The sequence below is a fragment of the Leucopleurus acutus genome, assembly GCF_964270905.1.
Source record: "Leucopleurus acutus genome assembly, chromosome: 2".
In the NCBI taxonomy this organism is placed as follows: Eukaryota; Metazoa; Chordata; class Mammalia; order Artiodactyla; family Delphinidae; genus Leucopleurus; species Leucopleurus acutus.
The window spans coordinates 117,778,769-117,798,164 of NC_139143.1; the positions used below are offsets into that span (position 1 = coordinate 117,778,769).

The 19,396-nt window shown below is 39.5% G+C and overlaps 1 protein-coding gene across 1 annotated transcript in view; it reads left to right on the forward strand.

The window, feature by feature from the left end:
* Window positions 1–18,342: 18,342 nt before the first annotated feature.
* The window catches only part of COL24A1 (collagen type XXIV alpha 1 chain), a gene marked incomplete at both ends in the record, with an annotated part of 398,127 nt that continues 397,073 nt past the window's right edge, over window positions 18,343–19,396 (forward strand). Inside the window, one exon of the mRNA XM_082834714.1 lies at window positions 18,343–18,398. Coding sequence (XP_082690840.1) covers window positions 18,343–18,398 — 56 coding nt within the window. The remainder of the gene's footprint in view (window positions 18,399–19,396) is intronic.

The window sequence follows — 19,396 nt, forward strand, 5'->3', positions numbered from 1 at the left end:
ATGGATATTCTTTCTTGCTCTTCTTTGTGGGCTCCTCTTCTTTTACCAAGCCCATAAATTTTGGTGTTTCTCGGAAATCAATATACTTTTCTTATATCACGCACTGTCCTTGGACAACCTGTGGTTTCAGGGTTCACCTACATAGTGATGAGTATATCTCAAGCCCAGCCTTTTATGCTGAGCTCCAGGTCATGTCTACCTGGCTACCTCACAGTCACCTCGTATTCAGTTTATTCCAAACTTATTTTACTCTTCCTTGGACTTTTGAATTTGGTGAGTGATGCTACTACCATCCACTCAGTATTCCTAAGAAGCCAGGAAGTTGTCTTGGGTTTCTCCCACTCACAGTCCATTAATCATGCAGCCCTTTGATTATGCCATATTAAAATCTCATGTATTTCTCTACCTCCCCAACTCCACCACCAAAGGTCTTCATGGTTTGTTGACATATAATTATAAAAGCTTATAATCATATGGTCTCTTTGCTTCAGCATTCACCCCCTTCAGTCTTTCTCCTTAACTTCTCCAGAGTGAACCACCTAATATTTAAACTTCATGACACCATCTGCTCAAAATTCCTAATGGTTTCATCTTGTGAGAGGATAATCCTAATTTGATGGCATTTACAATCCTACAGACACACCCATTGGGATGGCTATTTATAATATACAAAGAACTACAACTCAACAAACAAGCAGTCCAATTTAAAAAACGGGCAAAGACTTGAATAGACATTTTTCCAGAGAAGATATAAAAGTGGCGAATAAGCAAATGAAAAGGTGAGGAACATCATTAATCATTAGAGAAATGAAAATCAAACCACAATGAGGTACCTCTTCACATCCATTAAGATGGCTACTGTTTAAAAAAGCCAGAAAATAATGAATATTGGCAATGATGTGGCGATATTGGAACTCTTGTTCACTGCTGGTGGAAATGTAAAATGGTGCTGCCACTATGGAAAATTGTATGGTGCTTCCACAAAAAATTAAAAGTGGAATTACCATATGATCCGGCAGTCCCACTTCTGGGAATATACCCAAAAGAACTGAAAGCAGGGACTCAAACAGATGTATTTGTATAACCATTTTATAGTGGCATTATTCACAACAGCCAAAAGGTGGAAGCAACCCAAGTGTCCATCAGTGGATGGGTATGATGAATGGATAAATAAAATGTGGTATATACATACAATTAGTTAAAAAGGAAGGAAATTCTGACACATGCTACAGCATTGATGAACCTTGAAGATATCATGCTAAGTGAAATAAGTCAGTCACAAAAAAAACAAATGCTGTATGATTTGACTTACATGAGGTACTTAGAGTAGGTAAATTCATAGATACAAAAAGTAGGATAGTGGTTGCTAGGGCCTGGTTGAGGGAGAAATTGGAGAAGTTAATGTTTAATGAGTAAAGAATTTCACCTTGGGAAGATGAAAAAAGTTCGAGATTGGATGGTGGTGATTATTGTACAACAATGTGAATGTATTTAAAGCCACTGTACACTTAAAAATAGTTAAGATGGTCATTTTACTATATATTTTACTATAATTAAAAAAAAGAAAGATCCTTTAGAGCCTGATTCTTAGCTATCTGTTCTTGTTTATCAACACTTGCTCTGGCAAACCTGAGCCACTTGTAGCTCCTCAAACACACTCAGCTCTCTCATGAGTCAGTGCCTCCCTGTGTGCTGCCTGGTGGTTTCTTACACCTTCTAGTCACTGCTCAAATACAGGCTGACTCTCACCCTGGTTTGCCTGGGACCGAGGGGTGTCTCAGAATTCAGGATTTTCAGTGCTCAAACCAGGAAAGTCTCGGGCAAATTGGGACAAGTTGGTCACCCCAACTTTATATCCCAACATTACATCAGTTCCAAATTTGCTCAGCATCGTCAAATGTCCCCAGTGTCTTCACTTAAGAACCTGAAAACTTTGACTTGGGAAGAGCCAAAATCAGAGCTCTATGATGTGCTAGAAGATATTTATGAAGATATCTATTTTTTAATTAACATCCCTTGAGTTCTTTGGCTTGTGTCATCGTAGAAAACATATTTATCTTTTTTTTTTCCATTAGATTATCATAAAAATCTGGTCAAATGCCTTACTAAGATCCAGATATACTGAATCAAAATGCACTCCTTTTATCCACCAGTTTTGCCAACCTGTCCAAAAATGAAATTAGTCCGTCAGATCTTGTTCTTTTGTGAACTCATTCTGGCTTCACATTAGTCACAGCTTGTGTATGTGTGTGCACATGTGTATCTGAACAATTCTTTCCACTAACCCCTCTAGAACCTTACCTTGGATCAATATTGATTCACTTATAAAGGAATATCATACTCTGCCCTGTACCCCCATTCCCACATATTTCATACCTGTTCAAAAATATTGAAGCCAACAAATGGAACGAGAGAGTTTCTTCTCCTGACTGTATTAGATTCAGAAGCCAGTATTAAGTAGTGTCTATGTTACGGAAATATGTCTCTCATAGCACAGACTTGGGCTCTGCCTGCTAATACCTGCTGAACTGGCTGAGTCCAAAGCAAACACAAAATCTAGGATTAATAGGAATGTTTGTTTTGCATGTAAGCTAGCTATGTGAATACACATTCATTTACAGGGTTATAAATACAGGTCTGATTAGTGGCAAGTTACCGACATTAAAACGGTAATTGTTACCATTTGGGGAGGTTTGGGGGCAGATGGGTCCCAGTTTAAACTGATAGCTCAAGTAATTGCAGCATTTGTTTTGTTTTGTTTCCAAGTAAAAACAGGGCCTGCACCAAGCATCTGGGGAAGAGAGCTTTTTCCCTCTGTGACAGGACACTTTATTTGCTGCCTTCAGTGTAAGTAAGCTTCATAGGGTTGCAGGTAAGAAGCAAATTTCCAACATGAGGAAGAAAAAGGTTTATCTTTAATGTACAAATTTAAATTCCTGGAATTGAAATCTTTAGCTGCTCAATATGTTCAAGTCCAGAAACTTCTGCCCTGGTTCTTTATTGTGGCACAATGAATCAATTCAATTTCCTAATCATGGACACCATTTGTTAAGTATGTTTTAAGTCTTAGACTAAAATGTCAAACAACCAATAAGCATGAGAGTAATTATCTAATGATAGTAATAATAATGTTACTACTGTTGTTATTATTATCATCATCAGAAAGACCTGCGATCCTAATATGACTCTGCCAGTCATTGGCTCTGTGACTTTAGTTTTGTCTTCAAGTTTGTTTCATAATTTGTAAAGTTGGGATAAACAGTACCTGGATTGCAGACCTTATAGGATGGTTAGGAGGCAGTAACATTTATTGAGCATGTGCTATGTGCCAGAGATTATTTGGCACCTTTCATGGATTATTTCATTTAATCTTCATAGCACCCACATGAACATGAATAGTAGTATTACCCTTCTTTTGTAAATGGGAAAACTGAAGCTGAGAGAGATTAAATAATGTACCTGAGATCCCATGCCTTCTAAGTGGCAAAGCTAGGATTTGATTCCATACTGGGCTAAGGCCACACTTCCTATAGCAAACACATGGACTTTTTCAGCTATAAGCTATAGACCTATCTATAGAAATATAGGTACACGAAAAGAAAATTGATTCATCCAGAGTGGGCAGGGGATTTTACGCATTCCTGTGGATTTCCTAAAAAACCTATGTGATTTCACAAGCCAAAAGTAACAGAGCTGGCAGAATCTTTCAGAAGTATCATGTAACAAAGGTGATGTCTATATAATACTGAAACCGTCATCCATTATTTCCATACATGTGCTTAATATCACAATGTATTTAAAAGAAGCATTCCACCCAAAGAAGATATTCATTCATGATATTCAAATGCTACTCAACTTTCACATAATGGAAACAGTCCTTTATACAATCTGGACCATGTGCTTAAAAATCCTGCCTTTCATATGCCTTCATTTATAAAATGCTGATGGGGGAGAAATTCATCTACTGCCGTCCAACACTGTTTCTTTTGCATTTTATTCAAACCAAAGATTTTTAAGAAGAACATCCGTCTCTCCTAGAATTAGCTGGTTATCCTTGAAGACACAGTCTAATTCTTTCCATTTCTTATATTTCCGAAATATTTTCTGTCCACACATAGTATTTCTTTAACCAAAGTAATGCTCCATACTTTTTGGGCTGGCACTAAGGGAATTCTAAATACTTTCCTCTTGATTATATATTCCAGAATATATTGTTCTGGCCCTAGGCTACAGATACTTTGTTTTACACACTGGAAATAGTGGTAATGAGGGTGGGGAAATTAAAAAAAACTAATCTCTGAGAAGAAAACGATCAGTGATAACAGTGGGCACATACTATCCTAAATCCCTAATTTTGAGACAGTTTAAACATCAAAGTGTGTTTACATTTCATTTAGTTTTATTCAGTATTGACACAAACTATTCCATTAATTTAAAGAGCTGTTAGAACCCTTAAAGGGGTTTTAAACATGACTAAAATTTTCTCTGAGAAGAGAAATGATTTATATGTGATCCAACTAATGCCTTCCAGTCAGCCCACTTCCTAAATTTAAAATGTGGAAATAAGAGCTGGATAAATAGACTTAAATAAAGAGCAGCAATGAAAGAGAAATTTGTTCTTGAGTCTTGTCTCTCTCTACACACACACACACACACACACACACACACACACACACACACTCTCTACATGTGCACAGGAAAAGAATTTTGATTTAATAATCTGTGTGCAAACATGACAAAAAATAAAATAGAAGGGAAGTAACTCTACATGATTAGTTCGTATGATTAGTATAAGCTTTCATGTTTTCTTGAGCAAAATAGGAGATGTATTATATCACAGTAAATATTAAAGCCTATGAATTTTATGTCACGAAAAATAATTTTAGAAGGTGCAATTCAAAGGGTAAGTTTAGAAAATTTCATCTTGGAATTCTTGCCAATCTGAAACCTTTGAGGTCTTTGAATAAATAAAAGTGTGACTATGTTGGAAATCTTATTTTAGAGCACAAGAGGGTCAAATATAATCATTTGGTTTCAGTTTCCCTATTGGATGAGAGCCAATGGAATCAAATGTAGTTATATTGAGTACTGCTATTAATCACGCACTCCTCTTATTTTCAGGTCCGCCTGGAAACAACTGTGGCAGACAGATAGGGCTGGCACAGAGAGATCAGAAATGAGAGAGCCGTTTCCAAGCAAAGACTTAGATGGACCTCAGAGGAGGAGCCATGGACAGACTGCAGAAGTGATTGAAACTAAAAAACAAAGCATTTATTTCTAGTGGGGAAGGAAATAATCTCTCACAAAACTTCCCACCGTAAGCGTTTGAGTAAATAGTAATCCTTCATATACTTGCCAACAAATTTTTTTCAGCCTAAATCTTAAAACTTTTTAAAAATATTAGGAATGTGACTAGGGTAGGGGGAATGGCAATAGAGGGGAGGGGGACACACAGAGGCTTAAAGGTACTAATAATGTCATATTTCTTATATGGTACTGTTATTATTTTTTTAAAAAAACTTACATATACACATGGTGTACTCACTTTCAAGGATATATTTCTTGATAAAATTTTTTCACATTAGGAGATGCCATTTAGTGTGCTAATATGATTCTAAGCACCTCGATTATCTGTTAACATACCTTAAAACTTTTATTTGAAAATTATTTTATTTATGTACATCTAGAGCAGCATCACACAAACGATGTAACATTAAGCTGCTTTTTTTTTTTTTTTTTCCCCAACAACTTTTAGACTAGAATTTTGTCCTGTGAAAAATGAAGGAAATTGCCAGAGGAGAGTCAGGAAAAGTAAATCTGAGTAGAAATTTTCCTTTCACTCCTGAAATATCTGTTACTCCCGTAAAATGGCTCCACAATAATAGGTCTGTAAAGAAATTTATGTGGAGATAACATTAAGAGGGTTAGAAAAGATATATCTCTTTACAGAATTCTCCCCCAATCAGTCTTTCTTCTATCTCCAGCATGCTACCACATCTGGTATCAGGAGCACATTGTTTGCAGCAATTATTTTTTTTTTTTATGGAAAGAGGGAGGGGTCGGGAGAGAAATCCCTAAAGTTTCAAAGGCAAACTCCAAAGTTCCAGTTTTAATTTAACTTTTTATATATATGTTTGAAAATGAATGGCTCTCCGCTAATGCTGTATAGCTTTTGGAGTTCATTCAGAAAGGGTTTAAAAATGGAAATATTGACAGATTGTGAACTTCAGCAGTATAGGTGGTGCCACTGTAACACTTGACTGCATAAGGCATGTTGCCCCTTGTAACAAACATCCCTATGGCCATATTTAAAATTTTTTTAAACTTTATACATGCACACACACACATACATATTTGTTCGAAGGGTAGACCAAAATAATATAGAGTACTTAGTGGGACACTCTGCTGTACATATGTGTCCCTTTTGTCTGGTGTTTGGACTCAGATTATCCTAGTCTCTTGGCTATGACCCTAGAACTGATTAAGGTTCCCTGCCAGAGAAAAGTGAGCTACCTTTTAATTGGTAGCCTCCATTTAGTTCACTTCACAAATGAACAACATAGAATCTGTGCTAAATGGCTAGAATAGTGAGCCATTACATGGGAGGGATGAGAAACAGGTAACTCGGATAGCGAAGATAATTCATTAACAGACAGTGGGCTCATCTTAGTTTTTGGTACTTCCAGGGTTTTTTTTTTTTTTTTTTTTTTTTGAGCAGGAAGCTAGGCTACAGTAGGTGTGAAACGATCAAATTGGATAACCTTGAGATTCTGCTCAAAGGGAATGGGATCGTATAGGATTAGAATGGTGGACTCAGTATTATGCAAAATGTGTCAAGAGTATGTTACAATAAGTATGTTACACTTCCCACCAAAAGTCAGAATAAAACACTCTTCCTGCACCGCATGGCTCAAAGCACCTTGAAGAGCCTGGGCATCCACGTGGAAGAACATATTATGTAGAGCTCACTAGCTTCTGGACCAGCAAACCAAGAAAGGTAGATTATATTCTGCCAACTGTTTTAGATGCACATTTGAGTAAATTCATGAGACTGAGAATAAAGGACCAGAACAAAAGGAGAAAGATCCTAGCATAAACAGACTTGAGAAGGAAATAGTGGCAGCAAAGAAGATCAACAAAGCTTGCGTGGTAAGAGACAGGAAATATATATTGTATCAGAACTGAAACATTTTCTCACCATCCAAGCTAAGGGTTTTTCATCAGTTTCCCTAGTGAGGAGGGAATTGAGGATTTTGTCATTCGTAATCTATTATATATAAACATGCCTTAGTTAGCTATGTGACAAGTGTATATAGTTATCATCCCAAAGTGCTTCTTAAGTCATTTTTATGAATCTTTGTGTCACCTTCTTAAAGCCCGCAGGTAAAGAACCCTTCCAGCTATTAGCCTGGGGCTCCTGCCTGGTTATTGCAGCCAGAGTAAGCATCCCTTATTACCTTAACAAAGTCTGTGTCTCTAACTAAGGTGCATCATGTTCTAAACACAAAAAGAAGTCAACTTCTAGGACCCATCTTTTAAAACAGGGGTCCTCAACCCCCTGTTAGGAACCGGGCCGCACAGCAGGAGGTGAGCAGTGGGCAAGCAAAGGAAGCTTCATCTGCCGCTCCCCATCGTCCCCCATCGCTCGCATCACCGCCTGAACCATCCCCTCCCCCCGCCCCCACAATCCGTGGAAAAATTGTGTTCCACGAAACCGGTCCCTGGTGCCAAAAAGGTTGGGGACCGCTGTTTTAAAATGAGCAAAGTTTAAGCATTTATCTCTCAAATATTTTCTCAGCTTCAAAGGAATGATGGCCATTTGCACTAGTATAAAAGACTCTTCTAGACTAGTGGATAGAGAAGAAAATTAGGCTAAGTCCAAATTCCTGAAAGATACTCTGTGATCTTTCCAGCCTCATCACTATATTGTAGCCATTCCAACTGCAGTTCCCTGATCATGTGCCAGAGCCTTTTGTACCTCAGGGCTGTTGCCTGCACTGCCACTTCCACGTGGCAGAGTCCAAGATTGCCTTGAACTTTCCTGTCTATTTGGCTGATACTCATTCTTAAAGACCTGAGCTTTACCTGTTCCCACTCACTCTCAATAGAATTGTGTACTATCTCCTTTGTGCCTCAGCTGCCCTACATCACCAGTTGATTTTTCTTTCTTTTTTTCTATCATATATATCAGTTTTTTGTACTAGATTCTTTCCCTAGCAGGTTATAAGCTCCTTAAGAGTAGTAATTATGCCATATATCTTCATGACTCCAGGTCTTAGAACATTGCCAGGAACATAGTAGGCATGCCACTCTTTATTCATTCATTCAATAAATATCTAAGCATGGAATTTTAATTAAGCCATAGTTATTCTGTCCAGGTACATGTGAATAAGAGTATTTACTCATTAAAAGATTTTACAGGCAATCAATAAGTATTGTGTTCAGTAACTAAGTCAAGAATGGTTGGACATATCATTAGCCTATCTGCATCACAGTTTTTTGTAATACTTGTTAAAAATTCATATTCCTGAATTCCACCTCAAACATAGAGGCTCTAGACATAAAATTCAGAAATTTGTAAAAAGCAACTCATGTGACTTATATACACACTAAAATTTGAGAATCGTTGGATTCCAAAGAGCACAGACTTCAGAATTTGATGGATCTGAGCCAGGGTTCCAGCTCTACTATTTATTAACTGTATGCCCTTGGAAAATAAACTCTCAGGGCCTCAGTTTTCTTACTTAGAAAATGAATATAATAATATCTCCTCATTGGGTGGTTGAGATAGTTGTAACATTAGATATGTTAAAGCACCTAGAACTGTGCCCATTACATAGAGGTGCTTGGGAATATCGGTTCCTTTCTTGTCTTCCTATCCCAGCTTCACTTTGCTCCTCCAGGTCTCTTCACCAATCAGAATACCTGAAAGTAAGCACCACACATGGCCCTTAGTCAGCCTCTGTGCAGAATCCAAATAATCTTGGCATCATCACAATAATTTTGAATATGATTGCTTGAACTCTATACACATGCTAAAATATTTATTTTGCTTTTTCATCTCATGGAACTAATCAGACTTCGATATGGGTTATATTAAATTTTTACTTTGGCAAAAATGGATATCCCCTTACTAAAGTATGCCAAGACTTTCAATCATGTGCCAGAAGCTGTAGACATTTGTTACTTCCCTACTAATTTGGGGGACTGGATCGGCAAATTAACTTTTCCTCCTCTTCCATGGAATAGCAAATATTTTTATGATCTTTCATAAATATTGCCATTATTGTTGCAAGAATCTTATTACAAAGTATGGAAAAGTTTCTTCCATTTCTATACCTCAAAAAATACTCTTACCATTAGTTTGTTTTGCCTTCTTCGAAAAAGTGTGGAACCTCTATTCACTTTGAAATTGCTGAAAAAGATCAAATAGATACGATTCAAAATTCCATATTGAATTTTCTCATGTTCTTAGTAAGCAGAGAGGAATTGAAACTGAAAGTGCTGATACAGAATCATGAGTAGGAGTTGCAGTTCTAATGAGTCGCTGCAGGCAGATAGCTATCCACAATCTGTTCTCATCTGACTTTTGATGACGTTGTTGCATCACTCGTTTCTATAAATTACGTTCTCTGTAAGTCTGTAGCATTTTGTATGAGTGTTCATGTCAAATACACTAAAGATATGACATGAATTGTTGGAAAATTGTAGCGCTGATTTCAGATGGGGAACATAAACCTTATTATAAAAGAACCAAAAATATAACGAAACACGAGAGCAGCAAGACATTCTATTTGGCCCTTTAATACTTCCAAGTGTTAACTATTATTCAAATGTTCTAAAGGAAAAGTGTATATCATGTCCTGCCTTACGTTTGAAATTCAAAAACTTGATTTTTTCTCTACTGTGTTCTTTCCTCAGCCTCTTCACTCCTAAGTTACCTTCTAAATCAGATTCCATAGATACTCAAGCAAACATTTGTCAGTTGCCGTGCAACCTAATTGTGGATTCTCTGTAGTTCACTTCCATTCAGCCTATCCCTTTCATCAGTAAAATAACCTTTCCCCTTACACTACATGATTTTGAGAAAATTAATATCCAGTTAGTAGAAAATTCGCCTTAGAAGTACTGAATATGAAAAACACTAAGTTTATTTCTGGATAGAGGCATGTAAACCTGTCATTTTATAATTTCAAATGTAAATTCTACCTGTCCTAGAAGACCATTCCAGTAGAGGGCTCCAGCTTGCTTTTACACATTATGGAGGAAAAATTACCAGAGGTTTGTGAAGATCAACTTGGCAACATGACATTTAAAATGCAGAGTTTTCTCCTGGCATGACTACTCAAGTCTGTATCTGACTACCTGTTTGGTTGTCCTAGAGTCCAGCTCAACTTATGGATCTGCCTTTCTCTGGCTACACAAACTCATTTTAATCCATGTATTATAGCTTTTAGCTTCTTCCCTAGCATATTCTCCAATGTTAGTTATTTTAAACCATCCACATACTCCTCAGGAGTCCAGTCAGTCCGACTATCTCCTTCAATCTTGAAACTTTTATTAGTTTTTTTTCTGATTTATGTAAATAATACATGCTTATTGTAAAAAATAAAAATAGAAAGATAAAAAAGAAGAAAGGATAAAATTTAATCCATCATCACTAATTTCACCACCCAGAAATTATTTATGCTACTATTAATACTTTGGTATATTTCCCTTAAGTCTGTATTCTAGGATAAATAATATACACTGTACACACCCATATATTTTGTATTGTATATATTTTCTCATCCTGTCTTGAAATATTTTAAGAATTTCGTGTTAGGAAATATCTTTCAAAACATTATTTTTTCATTGTTGCATGATGTTACATTATATGAATGTACCATAATTTGTTTATGTAGAAATAGAATCATACTGTGATGATCATCCTTATGCATATGTTTTCATGGGCGAATCTGATTATTACTTCTTCAGGATATATTTCTAGAATCAAAATCACTGATCAAAAAATATAGCTTTTAGAGTTTCTTAATCCATATTGGCAAATTTCCTCTAGTTTTACCTAATTTACCCTCCTCCAGCTGGTATAAAAGTACCAGCTTCAATCTACCTTTATCAATGTTGGATGTTATACTTTCTTTACAAATCCTTGTCATCTGCTTTTTTTTTTTTAAATGGAAGCTTAATTATTTTAACTTGCACTTCTTGAATTGCGTTCATTAAATGTTTTAATATGTTTTGGGCCAACTTTATTGCATATTCCTTTTGCCCATTTTTCTACATTGCTATATTCATCTGTTTTCTTATTGATTATAAGAAATCTTCATGTATTAAAGGTCTTGATATTCTATTTAAAAAATGACCTAAACTCTTTGAAAGTATCAAGGTCATGAAGTGACCAACCATCCCAGATTTCCTCTCTCTGAGTGGCACTCCCAGGACATGGCACTTTCAGTGATGAAAGCGGGAAAGTTGGATAAATAGAGATGAGTTGTTTCCATCTCCTGGCTATTGTAAATAGAGCTGCAATGAACATTTTGGTACATGACTCTTTTTGAATTATGGTTTTCTCAGGGTATGTGCCCAGTAGTGGGATTGCTGGGTCATATGGTAGCTCTATTTGTAGTTTTTTTAAGGAAACTCCATACTGTTCTCCATAGTGGCTGTACCAATTCACATTCCCACCAGCAGTGCAAGAGTATTCCCTTTTCTCCACACCCCCTCCAGCATTTATTGTTTCTAGACTTTTTGATGATGGCCATTCTGACTGGTGTGAGATGATATCTCATTGTAGTTTTGATTTGCATTTCTCTAATGATTAATGATGTTGAGCATTCTTTCATGTGTTTGTTGGCAATCTGTATATCTTCTTTGGAGAAATGTCTATTTATTCCTCTGCCCATTTTTGGATTGGGTTGTTTGTTTTTCAGATGAATGGATAAAGAAGATGTGGCACATATATACAATGGAATATTACTCAGCCATAAAAAGAAACGAAATTGAGCTATTTGTAATGAGGTGGATGGATCTAGAGTCTGTCATACAGAGTGAAGTAAGTCAGAAGGAGAAAGACAAATACTGTATGCTAACACATATATATGGAATTTAAGAAAAAAAATGTCATGAAGAACCTAGGGGTAAGACAGGAATAAAGACACAGACCTACTAGAGAATGGACTTGAGGATATGGGGAAGGGGAAGGGTAAGCTGTGACAAAGTGAGAGAGTGGCATGGACATATATACACTACCAAACGTAAAATAGGTAGCTAGTGGGAAGCAGCTGCATAGCACAGGGAGATCAGCTCAGTGCTTTGTGACCACCTTAGAGGAGTGGGATAGGGAGGGTGGGAGGGAGGGAGACGCAAGAGGGAAGAGATATGAGAACATATGTATATGTATAACTAATTCATTTTGTTATAAAGCAGAAACTAACACACCATTGTAAAGCAATTATACTCCAATAAAGATTAAAAAAAAAGTAGAGATGAATTGGCCACCCTAACTGAGGAACTGTTCCAGATTAAAGGCAACTAAATGCAATTAAATGCAACATGGGATCTTGAAGCAGGAAAGATGAAGGTTTACTACAATGTAGGGAGAAAACTGGTGAAACTTGAATGGGTATGTAGATTAAAGAATAATACTGTATGAATATTAATTTCCTGATTTTGATAATTTAACTGTGTCGTGGAAGAGAATAACCTTGTTTTTAGGAAATGCACATTTACGTGCTTAGGGGTGAAGTGGCATAATGTCTGAAAATTACTTTCAAACAATTGGGAGAGAGAGAGAGAGACAAAGAGGGAGGAAATAACAAAGTCAACATGGTAAAATGTTAGCATTTGGGGAACATAGGAGGAAGGGTATTTGGAAAGTTTTCATGCTATGTTTAGTAACTTTTTATAAGTCTATAATTATTTAAACATAAAATCCTTTATAAAAAGAGATTAATTGCTATGCACTACAAATATTTTCCCCAGTTTTCCATTTGTTTCTTCATTTGTTTATATTGGGTGACATTTGTATTTTTTTTTTATTTTACCACTTGAAAATTTTAAATCATACTTCTGTTTTTCTGAAAACCTACAAGTCCCAGAAAACAGGCATGTCTGTCTGATGACTTTTCTCCCTAGTTCTTAGAACAGTGTTTGAAACCTATTGCTGCCCAATAAATATTTGATAGATAAATTAATAAATGTAATCTTTGCCACTCTGAAGAAGATATATTTTTACATATAATTACTTCTAAATCTTCACAGAGTTAAATATTTTTATAAACCCATTAATGCATTGGAATTTACTTTGGTTGTACACCATGAGGTGGAGATAAATTTATTTTCCCCTAGTAGTTTCAGCATTATTTGTAAAACAGATCTTATTTGTGGAGTTTTGAAATGCCACCTTCATCATATACTGAATTTTATATCTTATGAGGATCTGTAGCAGAAGGTTATATTCTATTTCAGTAGCCCCTTGTCCTGAAATGGTTAGATCTTGAAAAGAAGGGAGGGAGGGAGAGAAAAGGACAGAGGGAGGGAGGAAAAATGGCAGAAAGAGGAATTATTGAGAACATCAACTTTATCCAGAGTCAGTCTGCATGAGTTTACATATTCATTACCAGTTTTGTGACCTCAGGCAATTTAACTAAACTTTTTCTCCTCCTCTGTATAAAATGGATAATAAGTAGTACCTACTTAACAGGATTGGTAGAAAATAAAATGAGTTAATATATATATAAAATAATTAGAGCACTACTCATGCATAGTAAGCATTATGAAGGATTTGCTATATTATTAGTTTTTGAGTTCCTGTACTCTTATTTAATAATGCTGTATGCTTTTTTTCTTGCTCCTTTAGTTCTATATTGTTTCCTCCCACTTTCTGTAGTCTATGTCCTTGACTCTCTATTCTCCACTAAAATATTCACATCTTTGAAAACAGACTCTACTGTCAAGGCCTCAAATACCATTTTAGGCAGATAATGAAGAAGTCTAAAACTCTAGCTCTGGCCCTTCTCTTGAAGTCTAGCTTCTAACTCCAACAGATCTTTGGGTAGTTCCAAAACAGTGTCCTACCAAGATCTCAACATAGTATGTCTCAAACTGAGTTAGTTGTCTTCCTTTTGCCATTGGCCAATGGCATAATTTCTTAATCATTCAGACTTGAAATTTCATCTATATCTCTTCCCTTCCCAATCTAACCAGTTATCAGATCTTCCTGATTCCTTTTAATAACAATTCTCTCATTTAGCTTTTCTGTTGTTCCTACCATAGTTCACAGTACAAACATATTTCAATACCTACACCGAACTTTTCCTCCAGCCTTCTCTCTTTCCAATCTTAGCATCTGATGTTAAGATCATCTTCTTAAAATGGCAATTTGGAACATAATCATTTATGTTTCAAATTCTTTAATTATGTTTCCTATTGGCCATAGATTAAATTTAAACAATAGAATGTAATCTCTATGAGGGGAAGAATTTTCAAGCATTTTGTTCACTGATGTAATTGAGTGCCTAGAAGAGTTCCTGGCACATAGTCGGTGACACAATAAGTGTTTATTGAATGACTGAATGAACCCTTATCCTGGCATTCAGGGACTTCCATAGTTTGCCCTCGACCTCTCTTCTAATGCACGAACCTGTAACCCAAGCTGATGAATCTACTCCTTTCCCCTGAATATAATTCAGATATCTTCCTCTTGTTCAATTGCTATTAGTCTCCTACTCAACATTTCTAAGCATACTATCTTCTTTTAAAATATTTTATTTATTTATTTGTTTTTATTTTTGGCTGCATCGGGTCCTAATTGCAGGATCTTCGTTGCGGTATGTGGGATCTTTCGTTGCGGCGTGCGGGCTTCTCTCTAGTTGTGGTGTGCAGCGTTTTCTCTCTCTAGTTGTGGCATGTGGGCTCCAGAGCATGTGGGCTCCATAGCTGAGGCCCACAGGCTAAGTAGTTGTGGCCTGCGGGCTTAGTTGCCCCGAAGCATGTGGATCCCAGTTCCCCAACCAGGGATCGTCCCCTGCACTGGAAGGCAGACTCTTCACCACTGGACCACCAGGGAAGTCCCTCTAAGCATACTGTCTTTCTCTTCTCCACCCATGTAAATCCTCTTCACTTTTCAAGGCCCAGCTAAATCCCATGGTCTTTGGTTAAGCTGTATTAAATAATTTTATCTATGCTGAACTCTACCATCCTAAAAAGTCTGTATCACTTAAACGTTACATTGTTTATTTTTTTACGGGGCAAATGCCTCCTCTCCCACAATCAAATGTACTCTATTTGAGGGTATGCATACCCTTTGGATGCTTCTGCATGAAAAGGGCTCTAGTAACTCTAACTAGCAAATATTCTCTTCTTATATTCAAAGAACCTGAGATACATTTTAATGATAATTCCATTTCATACAGCTTTCAAATATTGATCAACATTGTGAACAGAAAAAAAAATATTTTTAATCCTTAAGTAATTGAAGAGGAAATGGAGACAGAAATTGGGTGAGTTACTTGAGATCTGCTTAATTCATAGCCTGTTCTTTCCACCAAACCAAATTACTTGTCATTTTTTAGTTGACCAGTAATCAAAAATAGATATACTGTAGGAATAGAATACTGTAGAAATTCTTCAGGTTAAGAATGAATATCTTCCCTTGATACTGGGTTTCTAGGAGGATTCCAGAAAGCCGTGGCTATTTGCTACAAAAGTTGGGGGGGGGGCAGGTAGTTACAGTGGCTGTTTGGCATGTGACACCTTAACTAAGTGATCAAAGTTAGCATCACTAGTCATAAAATACATCAACATTACGTATACTCAATACGATGCCCCGAGAAAGGCACAACATCACTTCAGTGGTATTTTAGCTGAAAATACAAAACCTGAATCATGGGACTACATCACACAAATCCAAATTTAGGGACCTTTTTTTTTTTTATAAATTTATTTATTTATTTTTGGCTGTGTTGGGTCTTCGTTTCTGTGCGAGGGCTTTCTCCAGTTGCGGAGAGCGCGGGCCGCTCTTCATTGCAGTGCGCGGGCCTCTCACTGTCACGGCCTCTCCCACTGCGGAGCACAGGCTCCAGACGCGCAGGCTCAGTAGGTGTGGCTCACGGGCCCAGCTGCTCCACGGCATGTGGGATCTTCCCAGACCAGGGCTCGAACCCGTGTCCCCCGCATTGGCAGGCGGATTCTCAACCACTGCGCCACCAGGGAAGCCCTAGGGACCTTTTACAAAATGACTGACCTGTGCTCTTCAAAACTGTCAAAATGATGAAAGATTAAAGAAGACAGGGAATTCCACAGAGGGCAGGAGACTAAGGAGATATGGCAATTTATTTAATATCTTTGTTAATTAATTAATTAGCTAACTAAACAACAGTGCAGGATCCTAGATGAGATCCTGGACAAGACAATGGACATTTGGGAAAACTGACAAAATTTAAATAAGATCTATAGATTAGGTCTATAGATTAGGTATTGTATCAGTGTTAATTTCCTGGTTTTGATCATTGTACCATGGTTATGTAAGATATTAACATTAGAGGAAGTCAGATGAAGGCTATACAGGAATTCTCTTTACTTTTTTAGCAACTTTTATGTAAATCTACGATCATTTCAAGATGGAAAGTTGAAAAATTGAGGAAGAGGAAGATGGATTAAACTGTGTTCTTAGAGGAAAAAATCCTCCAGATTCCAAGGGCCACACCAGTCATTTCCATTCATTAATATGGTCACCTTAACTTTTATAGTGTGTATGTAATGCGGGATGCCTTTCAGCCTGTGGAAGGGTCATTAGCTGTGGATGGTGCACAGTATAGACAAGGAAAACTTGGAGAAATGATATTCACTGGTATACAGCAGTCATTCATTAAACAGACATACCAAATACTATTTTAGGTGCTGAAAATACAATGATGAGCAAGATAATAGGTCCCTGGCCTTCTGGAATTTCCAGTCTTATTAATGAGAAGGATAAAAGCAGAATTTAATTTTTTTTTTTCTTCAAAGTAGACTTCTCAGTATGAAGAGGCTGTGGAGAGAATGGGGACTTACATCGAAAAAGACATTTATTACAAACATTGGAGAAGGTATTCAAATTGGTAAGGCCGAGGTGTGTTCCTATGCTTTTGTTGCATAACTGCAGACCATTAGTCCACGCTTGTAAGCAGGAGAAAGGCAGAGGGCAGAAAAGTGGATTACAGAAGAGAAAAATCAGTAGAAAGTAGTACGGGGACAGACTGAAAGGAAAGAATGAAGGGGAGGAAAGGAATTAATGAGAACTTTTTGCGGTCAATTAATAATACGACGTAGGCCACAAGCATAGCTGCAAAAAAAAGCAAGAGAGTCGGAGGACAGTGAAGGACTCCGCTGAGCTAAATGTGATTTCAGAAGGTGTGTGTGAAGAGGATAGAGAAAAGGGGAAATGGGAGACACTCAAGAGAGAAAACATGAAATTGGGGACTGCTGAAAAAGGAAACGGTACATGGACACTTGGAGGAAGGTTACTAGTCACCTACAAGCTTCGGGAATGTCGAGGGAGTACAGCGTGGGAAGCGAGAGGGTCGGAGCTGTGCCTGGGCGGCTGCGAGCGCGCCCCAGGCGCGGCGGGCCCAGGGGCTTGCGGACAGGGGCGCCCCAGCCGGGCGCGGGGTGGGGGGAAGGTTGCGGGGCGGAGGGGAGGTGTGCACTACGTTTGGTGACGTCATTGCAAGTCAGTGAGCGGTGAAATTTAACACCGGCCGGATTTGCTTGGCTCCACTTCTTCCAGGGGAAGCAGCCGGCGTCAGTCAACGCCGAGCGCCTGCAGTTGCCACCGGTCCCCTCGCACGGACTAGATTTCCGAAGTGGGTGTGTGTACTTGTATGACAAATGTTCCAGCGCGGGTTGTTTCCAAGGACTTCCTCCCCCACTTCATCTCCTTCCCTCCCCCCACCCCTTTCTCCTCCCAGGCCCAAAGCAGAGGACTCCACTGGAGTCACGGAGTCGTCTTTGAACCGCAAGTGAACTCGAGGGCTGCACTCGCAGCCGAGCTCCCGCTTCTGCCGGCGCCCCGCCGCCTGCCCGTGAGGTCTCCTCGCCCGCCCTCCCAGGGCAGGACTCCCCCCGGACTTGTCTGTTACCGAGCTAGGGAGCTAGGGAGCCTAGCTACCTACCCTCCGGGTGCTATTTCTTTCCTCCTTCCCATCTCCCCCCTCCCCTTGTGGTTATTGTTGAGGTTTTGGAGCATCGTTTTCATGTGATTTTCCCCCCCTTTTTCATGGACAGTACCTGCACCCTTAGCAGTTCGGAGCTGGCTTCTGTTTTCCGTTAGCGCTTCGCCGTACGGACAAATGCATACAAATGCATTTAGGAGCCCGCAGGACAAGGCGTGGACAGGTCTCCCACACAGCAAAAACGTAAGTAGCCCACACGCCAGGGCAGGGGTTAGAGCACCCCCTCTCCCCACCCCCTGGATCCGCTGAGCCCGTTGGAGATCTGTGCACCAGCTCCCTGGCACTTTTTTGAAGTTGGGAGTCGCTGAACAGCCGTGGCATCCTCCTGTTGTCTCCTCAATTTGTAAAATACTGTGTTTGAAAGGAAGCCTCCTGCCAGTGGGTCTCTCAGACAGTTTATGCTAAAGAGATACTGCGGCTCTGGAGGAGAAGCTCGCTGGCTCGCGGCCCGACGCGGGCGGCCGTGGCTCCCGCAGCTCCGGAGCTGGACTCCGACGCCAGCCCAGGCTCTAGCTCCCGTCGCCCTCGCGCCCTCCTTCCCTTCTCCTCCCTCGGAGCCCTGGCTGAGGTCCTGTTTCCCTGCGGTGCTCCTCGGAGCGTGCACTCTGGGTATTGCTGGGGCGCTTAGGTCTCCCCTGGGCTCTGTGCGCGAAGCCTGGACCTGGGCACAGGCGTGAGGGCAGGGTTGCCGGGTAGGGGGAGAGGGTGCCCACAGAACCTCGGGCATCAGGGCCCTCCTGGACTCGTGGGACTCAGCGGCAGTCTCCTGTAGTTGTTAGGAGGCCAACAAGCGTGCTGCCCATCTGGGGCCCAGGCTGCGCCCTGGTCACTGGAGTGTCACTGCGGAAGGGGCTGGACGCGGGGAGGGGGCGGGGCTGCTGCTCCCGGGGAGTGTTCGCGTCGACCCTGGCTGGCACCCCACCTTCTCTTTGGGCGCTGTACCTGCTCCCACTGCCTCACTCGGAAAATAGCGTACATTGGGGGTGGGGTGGGGCGCATGGCCTTGGCTGGCTGCCCTGGCCCCCCTGGAAGAGGTCATTGGGTTACGCAAGTTTGATTCTGGCCCCGGGGGCGGGAGGGACGAAAGCGACTGCAGTCGTTCTCTGCCACTAGGCTGCCCCTCGGGAGAGTAGGTAGGAGGAGGGCCGGGGGCAGAACTGACCGTGCAGCCAAGGGGAGGC